This window comes from Adelges cooleyi, unplaced genomic scaffold (assembly GCF_023614345.1).
Source record: "Adelges cooleyi isolate 19-005CV unplaced genomic scaffold, UGA_ACOO_1.1 ACOO_flye_CR_arks_rails_tigmint_CR_PRNA_23, whole genome shotgun sequence".
In the NCBI taxonomy this organism is placed as follows: domain Eukaryota; kingdom Metazoa; phylum Arthropoda; class Insecta; order Hemiptera; family Adelgidae; genus Adelges; species Adelges cooleyi.
Window position 1 is genome coordinate 12,906,984 of NW_026095893.1, and position 21,453 is coordinate 12,928,436.

The 21,453-nt window shown below is 30.4% G+C and overlaps 2 protein-coding genes across 7 annotated transcripts; one reads left to right on the top strand and one right to left on the bottom strand.

Annotated features, from left to right (window-relative positions):
- Positions 1 to 11,065: 11,065 nt before the first annotated feature.
- Positions 11,066 to 18,182, top strand: LOC126836153 (multiple coagulation factor deficiency protein 2 homolog). 4 transcript variants are annotated; one of them, XM_050569319.1, is made up of 7 exons: positions 11,066 to 11,401; positions 14,300 to 14,356; positions 14,847 to 14,859; positions 15,198 to 15,504; positions 17,295 to 17,378; positions 17,714 to 17,829; positions 17,899 to 18,182. In XM_050569319.1, exons 4-7 carry the CDS (start codon positions 15,299 to 15,301, stop codon positions 17,985 to 17,987), a joined length of 495 nt encoding a protein of 164 aa, XP_050425276.1. In that variant the 5' UTR covers positions 11,066 to 11,401; positions 14,300 to 14,356; positions 14,847 to 14,859; positions 15,198 to 15,298; the 3' UTR covers positions 17,988 to 18,182. The 4 variants fall into 4 exon arrangements, with proteins under 4 accessions (XP_050425276.1, XP_050425275.1, XP_050425273.1 ...); XM_050569318.1 differs by lacking the exon at positions 14,300 to 14,356 and having other exon boundaries at positions 14,847 to 14,874; XM_050569316.1 differs by lacking the exon at positions 14,300 to 14,356.
- LOC126836149 (ribosomal oxygenase 1) lies at positions 17,868 to 21,452 on the bottom strand. Of its 3 annotated transcripts, XM_050569309.1 has the most exons (8): positions 21,328 to 21,452; positions 20,860 to 21,146; positions 20,283 to 20,711; positions 19,875 to 20,091; positions 19,184 to 19,442; positions 18,944 to 19,058; positions 18,485 to 18,695; positions 17,868 to 18,151 (listed from the first exon to the last, which is right to left on the bottom strand). In XM_050569309.1, exons 2-8 carry the CDS (start codon positions 21,117 to 21,119, stop codon positions 18,077 to 18,079), a joined length of 1,566 nt encoding a protein of 521 aa, XP_050425266.1. In that variant the 5' UTR covers positions 21,120 to 21,146; positions 21,328 to 21,452; the 3' UTR covers positions 17,868 to 18,076. The 3 variants fall into 3 exon arrangements, with proteins under 3 accessions (XP_050425266.1, XP_050425265.1, XP_050425267.1); XM_050569308.1 differs by lacking the exon at positions 21,328 to 21,452 and having other exon boundaries at positions 20,860 to 21,322; XM_050569310.1 differs by lacking the exon at positions 17,868 to 18,151 and having other exon boundaries at positions 18,622 to 18,736; positions 20,860 to 21,447.
- Between the last annotated feature and the right edge of the window lies 1 nt (position 21,453).

The following is a 21,453-nucleotide window of genomic DNA, read 5'->3' on the forward strand; positions in this document are numbered from 1 at the left end:
GGCCCGACTGACAACCCCTCGATTTGGAACACCCCACGAGACGGCCGATATGTAATGTAGTGCTCTCCACTTCATTATATTCAATAATATTGCCCCGGTAATCAGCCGCACTCGTTTTTATTATTTTTTTATACGCCATATCTCATCGGGATCTACAAACTGCGTTGACGATAGTAGTCTATAAAATACTGTTATATACGGCTATCAAAATGCATTAAAAACAAAAAAGCTGTAATTAATGTACAAAATTCTGATACCAATAAATGTTTTAAGTATGCTATTTTAAGTAAATATATGACTGATCCTAACAAATACAAGTGGAACTCGATTTAGAACAACAATTGAATATTAACTTTTCGGGTATAGACTTTCCCGCGCCATTAACTCAAATAAATAAATTCGAACGGATCAACCCGTCGATATCAATAAACATGTTTGCCCCGGACGACAAAAATATCGTCGTCTTTCCATTAAGAGTAACGAAAAAACGTTCAACCGTGGCTGGACATATTGATTTGCTGACGATAAACCGATATCTGCGCGTGTATATATATATATATACATTACATTTTCTTTTATATTATACACAGGCACACGGAAATGGCCAAACATTATACCTATGTATAATGGGATATTGATGGATAAAAACATTTCACGGGTAAAAACGAGGCGCGCATAAGAAGAAAGTTACAGCCGTGGGGCGAGCGTCGATTATTATGCCGCCAAGACAATTTCCAGCAAATTAACACTGTCGTTCACGCTCCGATAAGACCGACCGGATGGAAGCGCGTACGAGGTGTTTATAAAATAGTTTCCAGCAACCGGCGAAAGACTTAACGAAATTAACTCGAAGCGATGGCCATCAAGCCTCTTTAAAGTTTACCGATTTTTCACCCTCTCCCTCTCCCCCCTTTTGCCGCTACATATACCTACGCCGCGGCCGGATTATTACCTAGGGTTGTTTAACTTCTTAGCGAAGTATCACAAACGGCCATTTTTACCGACCTACCGCGTGAGCGCTATGTCATCACTTGGGTTCAAACGACTCTGAAAAGTCTACGCATTTTTTCGTTGCAGTTCTAAAGAATTTCAAATAACAATAAATTAATTATTTTCTCAAAAATCTACATAATTATATAAACACACGTATAACGCGTACGAGTTGATCAATACGGACATTGGTTCATTTAAACAGTGGCCACTCCACGATTTTAGGGATGGAGGGTAGTGATCAATAAATACTTTAATATTGAAAACATTTTCTTACCACGCATCAAAAGTTTGACTGTTAAAATGTGGTATAATTTCACAATATCGCAAGAGTTACACATGCTATCTCGACAAAAATGTACAAAAGCATTTTATATAAAGTCGTGTGTGCATTAATGTATGTTATTGTAAATTGTAATAAACAATACTACACTCTTAAAAAAATTTTGTTTATAATTATAGATAAAAGTTGTGACGGACCATATTAGGCAATAAAATACTTAAAACTATCTTCAATTCGCCTTGACAGCTGAATATCATCTGATGTTCGTTGGATCGATTAAATTGAGTTGAGTACTTTTGGGTTTTTTATTTTTGACGTCACGCATTGTTTCGTTTGAATGTTTTTTTGTAACAATAGGAAAATAATATATTTAACTTTTAAAAGTATACTATTATGAATATCGAACTGTTTAATGAAAAAAATGATAAACACCCCGGAATAAAAAAAAATCAATAATTGATTAAACTCTATGAGATATTGAGTGGATAACTTTAAAAATCACTCTATACAAAAACCAATATTTTACTGTCTTGCTTGAATATTATTTAAACAGCACTAAAAGAAAAGGTCGCCGTTAATAAAGGTTGATTAGGTTAAGTTTGCTTAACTTCCATCCCTCCTTCCCATAAATACACCATTTCATTTGAACAATATAACGAATCGAATTTTTGAGTTATTAAAAAGCACGAAATTGTTTAAATTGGAAAATTAACAACAATACATTTTATAAATTCCAAAATAATATAATTTGATTTCAACTAAATATGTACTTAATTGTGCGCATTCAATTATTTATTCATTAATTATTAATCAAGATCCGACTTATTTATAATGTATTATTATTAAATTTGTTTTATACCTAAGCTAAGAGAATATAAATAATTCAAACTTTATAAAGTTCTGATTAAAATATTTTAAAATCTTAAATTAAACCAACGCAGTTAGATTAAAATAATTTAATATTTTAATTAAAAAATAAATAAATAACGGGTTTCGAAAAATTAAAAAAATTAACTGATTTTATTTTATTTTGACTATGTGTGTATTTTTTTAACTAGATGTGCAAAGTTAATTTATTAAGAAGTAATAAATTAAAATATTTTGCTTGAATGCTAAAATAAAGTAACCAGTCAATATTTCATGGCATAAATAAAGTATAATAAGATTAAAATTAAATAGCCCAGTTTTCGCATTACCTATCTAAAAATAACGAGTTGTAAAAAAAATACGAAGTTCGAATTATTCAAATAGTACCAAAAGCCTAATTTTTTTATCTTGGCCCTAATAATACATATTGATAAGCTTTAATAAAAAAACGAATTAAAAATTATAAATATAGAATTACATAGTATTTTTCTGACTATACCAAGAATGTGTATTACAATTATATTAAAATAAAGTGTATACACAATACTTTTCTGCCTAATAATATATAGGTAAATTAAGTACACAGAAACAAAAAAAATATAAATAACGTTTACAGAATCTACGCTCTCCAACCACCTTTTACTTTTTCAATTAGTTAATTTCTTCAGTATAGTTTAAAAATAAAAAATCTACTTTTTGGAAGTTTTTATAGTCAGCCAACGTAGCTAATCTATTTAAATAGTTTTATTAACTAACAAAACATAAATAATACTATTTTTAACCATACTTTTAAATAAATAATTTTAAAAAAATGTATAAATTTTTTTTTACTAACTTACTTTAAACGTGGTATTTCTTAAGTATGCTTTAATTCTTCTAAGGGTATAGAAAGGCTACGCTCAACATAGGCGCAATATGGGAGGGGGCTGGGGTGTGCTGTCACTTCAAATACACGTGTGGGTTAATTGGGAGTTTACCATTAATAATTCAAACTACAAATATAATATGCAAATTTAATTCGTATAAAGGATCACAATATGAGGATTACAATATTTGGCTATGCCTATATATTAGTTGATAATAATTTAAGACTTTTTAGTTTTTATAAAATCTTTTTAATATATTACCTGTTATGAGTGATACGTGATTATATTATTGAGAATCGAATGGTATATTTGGTTTTAATTATTAACACAAGGGGTATAATTTATTAGTAATTATTCACATAATTAATTTGAAGTAAAGAGATAGTATGAGTCAAAAAAACATTATTGTTACAAAATATATAACAGCTTTTATAATGTTATAACACTATAATAATATAAACTAATAACATGTCATATTATTCACAATAATCTTTGATCAATACATGATTAATAATCATACCTTAATATAATTAATAATCAATAATAAATTAATTTAATGGAAAATATAATAAACTCTTATAAATTAATTTAATGAAAAAAAGTGCGCTTGTCCCTCTATTTCCCTCTAAACCAGATGGCGTTTTCGTTTGTGGGTTAAGTGATTTGCTACTAAATCGCAGCACAAGATGATAACTTGCCGTTAACACTTTACCAACTATTAAAAAGGACAATTTGAAGTTTAACTGTGCACTAAACTCAAATTTTTCAAAAATGTCACTTACCTTGCATTTTAGGCGCCTCATTTAAAATGTTTTTTTAATATATATTATTATCAAGTGATATCAAGTTTACAAAGTAAAGAATCTTAACAACCGTTGGTTCAATAATATCCTAAAAGCTTACAATTATTACTCGTTATCGATACGAGGATGAGGAATACGACAAAATATACAGAGAAACTTTATAAAAGTGGATTGAAAATAACTTTGAAGTTCCTAAAGTAAGAAAACGGAGAGTGTGTAGTAAAGTTTATTATAATCAAGGCAACTAATATTTTGAGGAAACAAAAAAAATATAAATTAATCGTTATAACTTTGTTTTGGATGAAATGATGCCTGGTTTAAACTGCCGCTATAATAGAGAAAGCATTAAACTCATTGAAGCTATTGGAAACTTAATAAGTTTAATTCCTGAAGATAAACATAAAATAGATATCACAATATTATTTGACACTGATATTTTAGAATTAAAAGCTATAAAAATTAAATTGCTAAATAACATGATTATACACATATAACATTGACTATTAAAGTAGCAACAACTAAAATAAACCATTACTGGATACTTGGGTTAAATTAAAACTAGTTTTGTTTATTTTTCAAACATTCTAAAATCGCTTTTCACTGTGCCCGCCACTAGCAGTACTTGTCAACGATCTTTTTTAAATTTAGCATTGTAAAGACTGAAGACGATGGTCCACAATGGATCAAGAACGATTGGACGCACTATTATATTATATAAAATATATATGTTTGGTAAACAAGAAGTTACTGGTTCAATAAATTATGATTAATTAATTGAAGAATTCTAAATTTTTTATTAAGGCCCCTGGATACCGACCATTTTTAAGGAGTTTTGTATAGGCAATATTTAAGAAAAAAGTGGTTTTATTAAATTTCGACCATGTTAATTAATTTACCGGTTAATTTATATGAGCTTCATGGTATTATTTTTAATTTAAGTAATTTTGTTTATGAGGAAAAGCCATTTTAGTTAATATAATAGTACATTTTTTGTCCATCGCACAGGCTGAACCAGTGATCCGATAAGTAATCTGAAAACAGATTTGAATTCGTCATGAAGTTTACTTGAGTTCGGTCTGCGTACTTTTTTGATATCTTATTCCTACTACGCATAAAACACGTTTGAACATTTTATAAAATTTTAAAATCAAATTTGCAAAGGGTTAAAATTAAAAATTGAAAAAAGTGACCGATCTCAAGTAAACTTCATGACGAATTCATATCTGTTTTTAGATTGCTTATCGGATCAATGGTTCGGCCTGTGCGATGGACAAAAAATGATGTGTTTTGGCTGAAAAAACGGTCGGCATCCAGGGGCCTTAATACTTTAAATAATTGTAATATTCCACATATTCGTGATATGTTTATCAGTTGATCTGCATTAACAATTGTAATGTATTATATATTTAAAATATATTTTCATTTTCTTTTTATGTGTTTGTTTATATATTTTTTTTATATGTGTATTTTTATTTTATCTATCTGGCGGCGGGGGGGTGGGTGGTAAAAACGATAGTAGCCATATCTGCTACAGAAGTCTGTGCACGCCTACGTATCTTTATTTTATTTATGCATTATAAATTCTATATTTTATAAAAAATACGTTTGCGATAAAAACGGGGAACACATTTTTAACCTTATAATGTTGTAATGAAAAGTTACTCGAATCGATGGACACGCATGACAAATTTACATACCTAATTATGTTTCAATCTACAACGGATCGATTTAACTCGGTGCGCATTACGGATGCGGCTATACGCATTATTATTGGCGGCGATGATTGTGTGTATCTACTTTGGTTAATGGCAATAAAAGCGATAAGGATACGCGATAAATGTTCGTTTATCACTTTACACGCTATAATACCTAAATGTGTGTGTGTGTAAACATTAGAAAATGTATTACCATACAAATGTTCGTGCGATTATATACTTATGAACTAAAACTCCGTGTACCTAATATACATAACGTCGTCGCCGACGGGCATATTAATTATTACAGTGGTCGTATACAGTAATATTCGTCTTGTAACCGTGGGCGATGTACAAAAGAGCAAGACAACCAGGCAGGCAGATATAACAGCGGCGACGGCACTCCGGGGCACGGTGCCCGGCATTTTTCAACCCTCTTGGGGGGAGCTCTACAGTCGTCGTCGCGTGTGCCCGTCCGAATTTATTATTCATGTTTGCAAATTCACGTTTGTGACACGTTACATTGAAACCGTCGTCGTCGTCGTCGTCGTTATCGGCGCCGGTCCCGGGTTTACCTACCTTTTCAAATCAATACTGTACCCGGTCCGTATATAGTATGGCAATAGACAGATATACATACCTCCTATGTGTGTGTGTAGATATAGGAGCGTCCCCGCGGAGTCGACCGTTGCCGGGACAACCCGGAATGAACGCCCCCGTGGAAAGCAACGATATCCGGGGAGAGAAAAAGAGATGAGTGAGATGAGTGCGCACAATGGCCGTCGTAGATGTTGCCGGCGGCAACGGAGTCGACTCGAATGTTTCTCCGGCATTTCCCCCTTGTTTTTAGAGAAGGAAGGACGGGAAAAAAAAGAGGAAAACCCTTGCAAATTGTATTTTATTTTCTCTCTTTCTCGCACCTTCCGGCCGTCTCCCTTTTTTCTCTCATATATATACATCCCCACCTATTTTTCCCCTTTCCGCATACATTTACTATATAGTATATATTTTACGACTTATTTTTATCCTCGGGCAACGTGATCGTTATTGTAAGTTAGGGGCACAATCTACTCGACAGCGTAAGAACTTTGTGAAATCTTAAAGCCGTGATTTCTTCTTTTTTTTTTATGGTAATTACGTATAGTTGTCTGACTTAAAATTGGAACAATCGAAATTGTCTTTTTAAGTTTTTAATGTACAATATATACATATACAGGCATATTAGCTGATGTTTAATATGAATTTATTTTTTTGTATATAATATATAATTTTGAAGCTCGTTACGAAAAAAAAGTAGTTCCAAGTATATAATTGCAGGTATATAATTTGTGTTCGTTTCATCGAAAACTAAGTAGTATGGTTTGCTTACAACCGAGCTAATACGTGAAGTCTACACCACACCACGTCAACGCCTAGTTATTATGGGGAGTAAAGTATAGAGAATTTGTTTTATTAAAGCTTCATGTTAAGCTACGAATTTCGAAGTAATATAAGTTGTAGCATAGCAAAAGGAAACCCATAATATATAGTCACTTAATATTCGATTTAAAATACGCCTCAAAAGATTTCACTTACCTGAAAAACTGTAAAATTTTAGCGCTTAAGTACATATTTACGTTTTGTTAAAATTGATCAATGTGAAAATCTTAATAATGTCACGACCTTTAATTTTGTATAGCTGTAGTTTTACGGTAAAACTGCTGTTCGTCAGAAAAGTACATCTCCCGAGACATGTTTTACACGCAAATAAAAAGTGGCGTGGAGTTACGTTACAAAAATTAAACCTAACATACTAATTATCTCGGGGGGAAAAACAAAGTTATTAATTTTTTTTATTAACGGGCGTCGATATATTACTATAATTGATTAATTTCTAAAGATTGCATATTATTATAGTGATTAATCATATCAACTATTGTTATTAGAATTCCATTTATGTATCATACTTATTGTCCTGGAAGTTAAAACTGTTACAGTATACTACTATAACTATAGAAAGCCTACATGCTAAAATTTATTAAAATTATTGAATAGCATATAAAATATTTTAAGCTTTTTAGCTATAATTGTTTCGAAATAACTCATTGCCTAGAGCTATATGTAATCATACAATTTTATAAGATGCGTAACACTTTTCTCAAACAGCTGTACAGTACCTAATTGTATTATGTGACAAACTGTTAACAAATAGCGTAAAATAATACTGCACCGTTAAATAAAATTGCACATTACACATTATTATTTAGTCAATTGTTTACAATATAACTGTTATCTTCGACGTCATACTAGACAACATTAAACATTAGAGCTAACTTAACTAGTTTTTCACTAACATTTCCGACTAATTGCCAATTTCAAAACTGTTCAGCGTTGAAGTTGAGTCTCATTGGTGTAACTTTAGAGCAACAAGACCATGTCAGCATTTAGTCCGAAATTTCATAGAAAAAAACTGAATAATTTTTAATTACCTTTAAAAAAACCATGAACTAAATAAACGTAGGATGACTCCAAGGCGAAAAAAATAAAAAGCCAGTACAGTGGGATCGGGGTACAGTGGTCGCAGATCTACATTAATTATTATAAGTATAAGTTTGTACTTATTTACAATCCCATTAGTTGTATTTTGACAATCCTAGTGGCTTGTCGGACAACTAGTGTATGATTTTTCAATGAAATAAAGTTTTTCTTTTTTCATTAAGGTTACGGTAAATTGTTCTTTTATACCTTTGTTTTTTTTTTGTCTCATTTGATCACTGTTTTGTGGCTGTAATAGAAACTTTGTTTTGCACAATATTATAAACTAAATTTTAAGACACATACATCAGTTCTACCTCCTGACAAATTTTCAACTAAATTTCCTATAATAATGGGGTTAAATCCCATCCCTTTCGTTGATGAAGGGGGAATGTGAAAAATAAAGATAATTTTGAGGTTATTGCCATAAAGGGGTATACCGAATAAATATTCCTTATAAATTTTAACGTGATCCGACCATTTTTTCTCGTAATTATTGCTGGTCAAAGTTGAAAATTCGTATACTTTTTGTTTTTCTTGATTTTAAGTGTGAAGGAGTAAATTTTTTCAACTTGTAGCCCCTCGTGTACCAAAAAGATAAAATTTGTAATTTTTAGAGTTGTTACTCGAAGAAATTAGTTTAGTAAAAACAAGTTACAGTGGGTACAGACTAAAAATAAACATTATTGTAAAACCATAATCTCTCAGCTCCGCATCGAAACTAAAAAGGTAAGAAAAGCGATCACTCAAAACGGTTCTTAGGGGTTAAAGGGATCTCAAATACACACGGTAGAATAAAGAAAGTGATACATTCTATACATAACCTAAAATGTACGTGATAATACGTTCATTTAAAAAATCAAAATATATAGGGTGTGGCATAATGGACTCCCACATTTCCGAGGTGAATTTAAAAAAAAACTATACAAGATATAGAAAAAAAACTATTTATAGAAACTACATTATATAAGGTTTTTTTTAAAAATTATATCGTTCAAATGATTGCCTTGACGAGCGACGCACATTTCGAGCCGTTCTCGAGTGTATTCCATCACTCCAGCCAGCATATCGAGTGGAATCCCGGAGACTTCTTGGCGGATAGACTCCTTTAGTTCTTCAAGGGGCCGAACGACGGGCCGTATGAGCTAGGGCCCCATCCATGTGACTATTTCTTATCGGGACACCTCAAGGGGAAGTCTAGTGTAGTATTATTTTTATCTGCGCGCATTTCCCAACCAAACTTACCCTTCCATCCTAACTTTTAAGCTCTTATAACTTTAAAAATAGTTATCCGAAACTGGTTATCGACCAGTCAAAATTTGTAATACATTATTCTCTATTTAAAAAGGCAATAAAATATGTACATTACCATTTAAGTTTCAAAAGTAGCTATCAACAAATCTAAGTTGAGAGGGAGGTAAAAACAAAAAAAAATTTAAAAAATTGAGATCACATTGTATAAAAATAATATGAAAAAAAAAATTGAATTATTAACTAAGCCCAGTGAGATATTGCTGGTTAATGATAAGAGAATCACTCTGTATTATATCTAATAGTTTGAAAATTGAAGATAAGAATTATGATTAGTCAGGTATACATAGTTTTAGCCTGCATCCCCTAAAATGTAAGCTAGTTGGTCCTATGGGTATATTTTGATTTTTTCCACATCACAAGTTCTATTTTTTAATAAAAAAGTAAAGAAGTGTATAGATAGTTGATAAGCTATAAATGAAATTCATTTAGATGGGTACATATATCATATTGGACAGTACATTATTGTATCAAGAAATTGTATTTACCTAATTTACTCGAATTTTCAACGTTTTAATATTTTTACTTCAAAATATTACTTTTAAATGAATTTGTATCAATATTGCTTTTTAGTGATGTTTAATTATAAAAAACCATCACAGTATAAACCAAGTACAGTGTAAGCTCGCATAGAAAGAAGTTAGCAAAGTGAGGTCAAGGCAGTTATGAAAACTGAAAAAGATTTCTTCATTATCAAACGCCTCGATGCTAATATGTGGACAATAAGAACCCGCTCCAGTCAGCACAGTACAAATACGGAACAGTTAGAAAAGACCCAATTCGAGTCTAGTAGCCAAAATTCGTATCCAAGTGTATATTCTTTAGTACTATGTAATACTGGAAATAACATAAGGTTCTATATGAGGTTCCAGGCTTTATCTTGTAGTTTCTTTACAAACCAAGTAACAACATAATAAAAGGCGAGTAAAGTGTGGTTAAACCACTTTTAGAGACCATTAATCAAATATAAAGATAATAAGATAACTTATTAGTCGTTGGCATAATAATATTCCCTGACATACCTGAACTTTTTGTAATATCAATTCTTTAAAAATTCAACTCTATTCGATTATTTTTTTGAAAAGTTGTTGCAAGACAAAACTTTTAAAATCGTAAAATTTTGTTTTTTTTTTTACTTTTGTGATGAGCGAGTGAGCTTTTTAACTTTTCACCCTTCATAGGACTAATGGCATACATCTTGTGATCGATAGTGATGCTACAACATTCAAGAATATTTCAAGCGATTTTCAAGTGCAAACAGACACACAAAAAACCACATCAATGTAAAATGAATATTTTTTCAGTTTTGCGTCGAAGCTAAAAATCAGCACAGACTATACACGCTAGGCTTATTAACAAGAAAGATAAAAAGTTAGCTAACTTGGATCAAATAAATTATCAAATCTTAAAGTGACGTCATCACTGTTAAACAATAAAAAAAAAAATCATTAATTTTTAAGACAAGCTGTATAGTAAAGTATAGCTGTAAGTACATAGTGAATAGTGATTTTTCATTGTTTAATTCTAGGATATAAATATTACATTCAAAATATACATAAAATGTGTTTTACGGCAAGGTTGTACCATATGTTACACACTTGGGTGGTTCTCGAATTGTGTTCATTGCGACTAATGTTTACTTACTCGACAAAACAATGAAAAATTCAGAGAAAGATGGCAAAACCTTGCTGCCACGTGGTGGCGATACAGATACGTTTATTGATCCGACAACCAAAATTATTTTACCACGTACTTGTTTGGCGATTTGGAATTAAAAGTTTTGCTATCACCCTGTTATCACATTGATATTCGTTTATGCCGTACGAAGTAAATTTTTTTAAGCTTATATTATGACGTTCTTTTTTAAGTGGTGTCGTAGTTTTTAAGTAGGTCATAAGTGTATCGCGAGCTTTTATCCAACGCTCTGTAGTAGTTTAGAGTACCTAAATATTAGAATTTTCGTGCCAAGAAACATTTTTACATATTGTAATTAGAAAATATTTTTTCGGAAATAATCACTCAGCAAAACTATCATAAAACGACGACAAGTAAAACTATTAACCACCAAGTACGGTAAGCAGTTGTGTAGCTTTTACTCTGGTTGTTGTTATAATATGCCAACAGATTTTTGGGGTAAACGGTAATACTATTGGACGACGTGTGTTGGATTCGAAAAAATAAAAGCGGAAAGAATAATAGTAAATCGCGTATGTTTCAATTTTAAACGAAAATATAATACAATTTATACTTTGTGCCGTTCGAATCTGCTGGTCGTATAGGAGACCTGCAGCGTTTGTATTTTCGTTTCCATTTTATACTGCCCGTCTATTGTCCGCGCACAATCCTTTCCCCCTGGTCACTCCCCACCTACAAAAAAAAAACAATTATCAAACACTTTTTTGTTTTGTTAGTTTAACCCCATACAAGAGCATTACGATTACGATCTCAATTTAGGGTCTTAATGTTAGGCGTATTTATAACTTGTAGCTACAACCATAACACATGTACCTATATAGTATATACCATAAGTGAGGTTTTTGATTACACGTTGATATATTATATTTTATATACATATAGGCCACCAATCCATATTTCATATCAACCCCGATAGGTTTTATACACGGTATAAATCTCTAAAATAGCGAATAACAAATAGGGTTTTTGATGAATAGCTTGGTATATGTTTGTTTTTAATGAAATAACTGTTTTATATAAAAATGTTTCAAAGAAAACTTTAATTAAGTACCTACCTATAATTATGATAAAAAATAATTTGTACTGTTTAAATAATAATTTTACTCATTAAAAAAATATATATATATATAATATAATAAAACAATAACCAGTTTTGAACAAATATAGTTAGTAATTAGTATATAGTTAGTTAGTTTTATATATAAATAAGCTTAATAAGTGTGTGTAATTTAGATGCGCCTAATCTATAATATTGTATTTTGACACAATTATACTAAGGAATAAATTAAATAGTTGGGTAAATTGTGTATATTTCCAATAAATGTAAATCGGAAAATTTGAACCCTAACTACGCTGGTGTTAAAAAAATGTCTCCTTCGGCATACTTTTACAAGGTGTTCTACTAACATTTAAATAAGTATTACAAAAATTTGAAAAATGTTGTTAAGTCAAATATGTGTTGCAAACTGCCGATGTTTGAAACGGTAAATTAATAGCAAAAAAAAAACCTAATTGGTTCAAAGATTATATGGGTCAGAAGAACATAACTTGACTTTTATTAGTTCTAAATGTGTATGGAATATTCTTTGAACTTGTACTGGCCTTTTTTAAGATACAATTTTGTAAATTAAATTTGTTTTAAATAAATGTATGCAGTTTTAATTAAATTGCGATTCTAGTCAATATGTATTTAAGTTATATACATAATATACTTATGGTTAAATATATTATTGGGCACTGTACAACTTAATAAATCTTTGTGGAACTCGAAACAGTGTCTATATTCATTTCACTGCCAGCGGATGTTTTAAACGATGGGTATCTATCGATCAGTAGCTAATGACGCTTTTACTGAACATGGTATTTGTTTAATTAAATTAATTACAACGCCAAATAGAATTATTTTTTATTATACTATTTACACAGAAAATCCAGTGGTGCTCACTAAAGAGTTCGGGAGTATAGGAATCGCTCTTTGAAATTTTAATGTATAAGTTTTTAAATGTAAATTGGTAGGAGACAAAGTATAATCACATATAGTTTGACTTGAACTGCCTTAGTTTTATTTCAGGTGCGCAGCAAGTAAAATAACAACTGAGCGTAATATAATATTTATTTAAGATTCTTTAAGACCATTATTCCATTTGGTCATAACCATTTAAATTGTGTATGGTAGGGTATAAACACAACTGGTAGGCTAATTAATATATATATATAAATGTTTTGTTTTTTTATAATATTAATAATAACAATAATCTTCAAGCTGTACAATAAGTTATTTTATTAACATTAATATTAGGGAGAAACCAACCAGTAGAGATAACTCTTTGAACAGTTTTTTTTTTATTGTGCTGATTTCTGTACCACGTCTTCTGGATGGGTTTTTTAGTAAAGAGTCCGAGGCTAATTGGTTGGGTTTACTGTTGCAAATAAACTCTTATACTATTATAATACCTATTACTGTTTCATCAACTGTATTGAGGTTTATCAACGGTGTGACACAATAGACACATACCAAGAGGATCCTATAACTTTGAACAGACATCAAATATTCTGGAATGCTTGTATATATATTGTTTGTTTGAGAATATGACATTAATCTTAAGAGGCTGCTACACACGTATTTTTGTAGCAAAAATAATGTGTTCGTATTTCAAATGCTACGTTTTTTTTTTTATTATATCTTTACTCATTACTCACTAATTTTTTATAAACAAATGAAAAAAATGAATGTTTACGAACTAATAATTTTAATTGTGTTTAAGTTGAAAATAAAAACGCTACGACTTAGATAAAGTTCTTCTCTATACATTGTAAACATTTGATAAGTATACTGTAAATACTGTCCACGGTTGTCTAGACAACAATTGTAGACAACCGTGATACTGTCCCATATACTCGTCCCACGCACGAGTTTTACAGTCGAAATACGGAAGGTTTGGCGTCCTCTTAATGACGTCCTTGCTTTTTTAAAACAATCTTACAAATAATAGAAGTTTAAAAACTTATTAATAATAGTTGCCGTTTGGACTGAATATATTAATTTTCAATAATTGTTTGAGAAATGAGGTTTAATATTTTAAATTTCATTCTCATTGTTACAACATTTAGGCACATCAAAAATTCAACACCTCGTTAAAAATATACTAATTGTTATTAATATATATAATATATAATTTGCTTACATCAATAAAGACCGAACCAGTAAATGCTTAGTTAAGCAATCCTTACGTATTACAAAGGCAATAATCATGTATTATTATTCTCTACTGGCAGGCCAACCCATTGTCAATTGAACGTTGAATTGTTGAAACAACACAGTTAGATCGACCGGTGTGTTTTAACAGATGTTATAGATTTACGTTTCACTTAACTACTAAATTCGCATTTGTAAAAAATATTAAAAACATTTTTTTTTTCATGAATCAAATTTTTATAATTTTGGCATGGGTAGATGGGTCTTGGTTTCGAATGTGAAGTAATACATACGTGAACACGTGAATAAAAGTAATATAAAACCCGTATGGTTTAATTCACGTAAATTCGTTGTACGAAATTCACGTGATCACGTATAATATTATTCACGTGATATCACGTGATATTCACGTAATATCACGTAAATAAAATGATAAATTCACGGACAATTTCTAATCACGGGTCTTACAAACTCGTGATTAATTTCATGTGAATCCGTGAGCCGTGATTCACGTGAAATAGGGAGCCCTTGTAGATACGATACCTAAAAATAGTAGGTTCCCAGCTTTATTTATAATGAACAAATAATATGCTATTTATCTATTATTTTATTATTACCTATTTACAGATACCAATAAGTAGTAAGTATATTACCCGTAAGTTATAAAAAAAAACAATAAGTTATTTTAAATGTTTACTGATTATTTATAGCTGTTTATTCAGAACATTATTACTCAACGGCAACTACTTAAACAGAATATTTTATAGTGGCCGCTTAAAGCGTTTCGGCGACAAATCCATGTGCGTTAACTTATATGTTGGTTTATTGGCGAGTGGTGAGTGGGGGGGGGGGAGGGGGAGGAAGGGAGATTACTGGATTGGCCATCGCGTCGGTGCATCCCATGAAGTGGCCGCACGCTGCGTTCATATCGGGCGTGAAATAATGCATTGAGTAGTAAATCGAATTTGATCGTCACAGGCCTGACGCACTGGCGGACCGGCGAGCCCGCCGTCGCATCTGTCGCGGAAATTCCATGTTAAGCGGATAATAATAGAAGAAAAAAAAGCGCGGCGGGAGGGATGAAACTGGGAGGACGACGGCTGGCTGCGATGATGGTCGAACTGTTGCTGCTGGGCATCGCCGTTGGGTCCCAACAACGAGGACCGCATCATCCCAGGGCGGCCGTGTCCGGCGAAGCGACCGTTGAAAAGCTCGATCACAAGCACCCGTCGCCCAAGAGCAACACGAAATTCACAGACGACAAACCGATATTGCATGACGTAAGGTAAACAAGGTCTACTCGCAAGTAGCATCTACGTAATATCGATGACGTATGATAATCCACGTTAAATCGTTCACCATTTGACTTTTCCATCTCTTACCTACATGAATACATCACACCATCTCTATCATACTCTCTTCATCATTTGTGTTATTACTTATTAGATATTTACTCCATTTAGTTATAAGCAATTTTTACCGAAAGGTTTAACTGTGATGTGGTTCATGTGTAATTATTAATTCAGTAATTAGGACTTATTTTTTTAATGTTTTATTTTTCGGACTATCACAGTATCCTTTACAGCGATTTAAAAACAAATTTCATCTAAACATAGCTACGCAACATGCGTTTTACTTGGTCCAAAGTGGTTTTAGAGCAAAAACACCTACTATAAAATCGAAAGATTCCGTAACATTTAGAGGACAATGTCATATCCGATTTTGAAAATAATAACGTAGTTATTATTGAAAAATTAATTAGTTTAAAAAAAGTAAAAAAAAAAAGATTTTAAATGTATTAAAAAGAGGATAACATGACATTTCTCCAAAATTTTGTTTATCATTCGTTTTTGTTATAAGTATTTTTGCTCCAAAATCATCTTTGAGTGAGTAAAACGCATTCTGCCTACGTTATAACGCTAAAAAATTGAGTGTATAACGTCCATTTAATAAATAGCTTAAGGTTATAATATAACCTACTTTAACATCCATACTAAAGACACGGGTTGAGTTAGGTACTACAGTACTATCTGAAAAAATTTCCCTCCACCCCAATCAAAATAGAAATGCCTAAAATTTTCCATTTTAATTCTGAAGTATTTGTTTTGCATTTGATCGGTATAATAAATTTTGAAAACTTGAAAACTAATTTAAATGTTTACAATTTAAACAATTATACTTAAAATTGAAGTATGACACTTCTAAATATTTCACGATAACGATTGTTTTTATCAAGTTACAGACCATTGAATCTGATAAATCATAAAAGTAATTTTGATAACTTGCAGCAAAAAAAAATTGTATTACAAAATATCAAGTGTCATATCTTAACTTTAAGAATCTTTTTTTAAATTATAAAAAATTCGATTAGTAGCAAATTTTAATTTTTTTAAGGAAATTTAAAATTTTCTATGTCAATCATCAATTGAGAAAAAACAATTCATGAAAAAGTACTTAAAATTGAGTTAGGATCTGAAATGTTTGGGATTTCTTATTTGTTTAAGCTAAATGGGTAAGCTGTAGGTAATTAGAAAAAACAGTATTGTAAATAGTGTATAAAATATATACATTACTATTATTTAGATGGCAATAGCCAATAATGTCAAGAGAATATTTTTTTTAGTAGTCATACACATACTCAGAGTTGTGCAATTTTTTATTCAAACAATTACTTCGCAAGTTATTAGAATAATTTTTTTAGTTTAACAGCACCTAACTGCAAAAAGTTAAATGTTACATTTTACAGGAGAGTGAATTGAGAAAATACCTCTATTAACAATATTGTTTAAGGACAAAAAAAACCCGCATAATTCTGAAAAACTAATTAATTCTTCGCAATCTTATTTATTGACTTTATAAATTCATTGTTTATGATTCAAAAAGCTTGAAAAACCCACTTTCAAAAAATTTGCCCTTAGGTCGCTGTTTTTTAGCAGACTTGATATAAATTTGATAATAAATAAAATAGTTGTACCTACCTAATTTTATATGTATTTATAATTATTATCTTTTAATAATTAAAATACCTAGATTTAATATATTTCATTTTAATTTATATATTATTACTTAAATTAGGCACATTGAAGAAGACCTAGGGTATTTTGATGAACTAGAAGATAAAACGTACTCGGAAGAAGAAATTGAATTTCGTTATTTCACGTAAGTAGTATTTTTCATGTATTATAAACATAACTAAAAGCTTATCCAGAGAAGGACGAGTGGCCGAGTGGGTAAGGCATCAGTGTGTTTGACGCTCACTGTTGCCGATTCAACACTTGGTCACGGGCGCCTCTGTTTGCTGGTGATAAATTGTCTGGTAAAAAGAAGCCATTCCCTTCTCCGGCGACGGACTAATGACCCGTCTCTGATAGCAAATTCGTCTAGAAACCATCTCATGATGGCAGTGTTGGGCTTTCAAGGCCCCTTAAAATACATGGTATGTATGCAAGTATAAGTTTATCAAATAATATTGTAAACTGAACTACACGTTTCAGTGTCCACGACTATGATAAGAATACAAAGCTCGATGGGCTAGAACTTTTGATTGCCTTTCATCATAATGCAGAACGTCAAGAGGATGCACAGCCAATACCCATGGAAGAGACTATAGGTAAAACGTAATAATATACATCAGAACTACCATAAAACTTAAAAACACTTAAATGTCAAATATATTCAGATTTGGTGGATCAAATACTTGAAGAGGACGACACAGACAATGATGGGTTTTTAAGCTACACAGAATATATTATAGCTAAAAACGGTTAAAATATAAGAAATAACTTAGTAGAAATTACTTTTGTTATAATATGATAAATTATTGATATAATTGTTGTTTAATTGTTTGTAATCGTTCTTCATTCATTTGATGTAATATTAGAAGAAGTAATCAATAATCCTCGTTCCCATAAATCATTTACAAGTTGCAAAACCTAAAAAATATTTAAATTTAAATTTCATACTACACACATTATAATAAATATATTGAAATTTTATATAATAATAATAATAAAGATTGTTGCAGTTGTTAAAATACTTTGAGGGCTTTATATATTTTCACACATGTACCATGATACATTAAATGTTTTACTTTTTCACTTTTACTCCCTTTTTCAACATGCCCAAACAATCTTAAACTGTTCTCTCTCACTGATTGTTACATCAATTTATTATATCAAAAAATATGTAATAAATCATTGAAACAGTGGTTATTCTGCTACTTTACCTCCATATTATAAGCAACACTGTCCAATAATGATATTTACCTGTTCATTGTCATCACATAGGTCCGTCACTTTTATGTATGCAGGGTATGTATTGAAAAGTTTCTTGACATATAACCCCATTTCATCTGGTACAACAACAAATTGGCATTCATTTCCATGTAACTCTTTAGTATTATCCAAATTATAATATAATCTCAACTCGTCATTCATATGGTCAGTGTCCTCATTTAATACAAACTCTTCAACTAACCTGTTTGTATATAATGATAATAATCATTTAAATTTTTGTCACTATAAGAACATACCAAAACTATAAGTTCTAACTATAACTATCCAAGTTGTTAAAATTATATACATATATTAAAAAAAAAAAATTGTTTAAGAAACTTGTAAGAACATGCAATATGTTGACACATTTTAAACTTGCAATCAAAACATAAAACTAAAATATTACCAATTGAAAATACTTTAATAATTTAAAAACAATAATATACTGACCTAAAACAATTGCCTCTAACGAGTTTAATTTCTGCATTTTCAATGTCTACACTTCCTATAGTCTTTCCATTTGATTGTATTTTTGTACCATTAGCTACAGTTCGCATCAACTCAGCTAAAAATGTATTATTTTTATTTAATATCATCATTCTTTAATATATTTTATGAATACTCAAAAATCACATGTAGTATAATTTCAGGTTTTTTTTAAATTGATTATTTAAATTAATTAAAAATTACCATTACTTAAAGACGGAGGTAATGAATTTGTGTAATAATTCTTTAATGAAAACTGATCAATAGCTTGATCAAAATCTAAATGGTTCTTCAAATTTTTTATGAGGCTATTAATTTGGTGTTCAAAAGCTTGCCTTTGACTTGAGTGAGGAGTGTTTTTTTCTGATTCGCATATGCCTCCTAAATTTTGATATCCAATAGGTAAACCACTCCTATAAGTTACATCATTTTTCACGGCATTACTCAGGGCATTTTTGAGTGTCTATAATAAAAAAATATATTTAAATAAACTAGCTTTTTTATTATATATTAGCATTTTTTGCATTTATATTACACTAAATTAGTCAAAATAATCAGACTGCGCCAAAGTTGATGGGTATATATAACGCACCTGTTTAAATTTATACTATGAAATAAATGTTTTAAATACTGACAGTGGTGTAGTCAAAAGATTATACAATATTCATTAAATGTACTCAATCCCCAATTTTTTATGAATACATGTACTCATAACAAAAATCTTTTACTCTGTCTGCAAGTATAAGATTTTCATTACGAGTAAACACACACATAGATACGTGAGAAGTGCACATAGAGTATATAATATGAATATACTTCTATGTACTCATATATATTATAAAACATTTATAATAAGTACTGATTTTTTATCATCAGATACAAACTGAATTCTTACCACTTGTAGAAAATCATACATTGAGTTTTGCTGATATGTAGAAAATGTTAAATGTAAAGAATGGGTTTCCGTGAAAAGAGTATCAGCTTGATGAATATAACCTCGAGGCATATACAAAAAGTCACCAGGCCTTAATATGACATCAAGAATTGGACTACCAATTTCTCCTTGTTGAAAATTACGACTAGATGTCCTTGGAAGAGTATCGCACTGACTTCTAAAAATGGTTTTGAATTTAATATATTTCAGATAATTAAATTATGGTTCATTTCAGATTTCCCAGTAAATTTCATGTTGTTTTTCTTATATTAATATTTTAAACAACATGAATATTACCGGACAATCTCTGCCTCTTTTAACAACCCATGCAAGCTTAAATAATTATTTAAAAAAAATATTAAATATTACAGTGGTTTATAAACTCTCCAATGTTTTTCTCCGTTTACTTGAACTACAAATGCTTCTATATCATCATAATGAGGAGCAAAACCTTGAGAAAACGGTGGCGTCAAATACACATTACAGCCAACTAATGAACTAAAATACTCTTGTAAATTAGACATGAGTTTGTATATTTCTGGAGCAAACAACTGAGGATTTAAAAGTCGTACGCTACAGCCATTATTGAAGTAATCCCATACAACATGAGCCTGTGCTCGGCCAACAGGATTATGTGTTTCCCTTTGGTTATTTACATAGGAAGTAATGTCTACATTAGTTCCATATTGAAGATTGTTTTTTCTAAGAATACTGTCAAACTCTTCAAGTGAAAAGAGTTCAGAAAAGTAATTGGGACTATTTCTAGGAATATGAAGATATGTTTTTTCCCAATGTTTCCTAGAAAAACAAAACAAATTAAATTTAATGGGTTATTTAAAATTCTAGTAACAGATATTATTCAGTAACATTTTTTGTTTAGTACATAATCAACAAAATTAAGGTGTATGACATAATGTTGTAAAAGAACGATTTACAGGGTACTCACTTCATGAAATCATCAATATTAATAGGGTCTATAAGCCACTCAAATAATTTTTTGCCTGTTGTCACAGAATTTTTTAAATTTTGTTTAAAAATCTGATGGAATACAATATTTGAAGAACTTTTTACAGCAGCAGCATTATCGTCAGTTTTAAACTTTTTTGTAACAATTTTTTTTGCTTTTTTCTTGTTCTTACGTTTATTTTTGCCATCCTCATGCGACAATTGTTGAGCATAAAAATCAAATGCTGATGTACCATTCATTATATGTTTATGTATTTGGATTTAGAACTAGATTCACAAATAATAACTAAGTAGAACTTATTTTCTGTAAAACGTATTTTTCATAATCTTTAGATACATATGTATCATGTATCATATGATTATTAAGTCATGCATATTATGTGTATAAAAGTAAATTATAAATTATTAAACTATAAAGAATAAAAGTCTAATGAAAATAACTACTAACGAGAATATTGAATAATGAATAACAGCAAATAATTTAACAAATCCCGGAGGCCGGAACGCACGTTTCATGAATGAAACGTGATAACAAAATTCAATTTCATATTATCATGTTTAAATTTTAACCTAA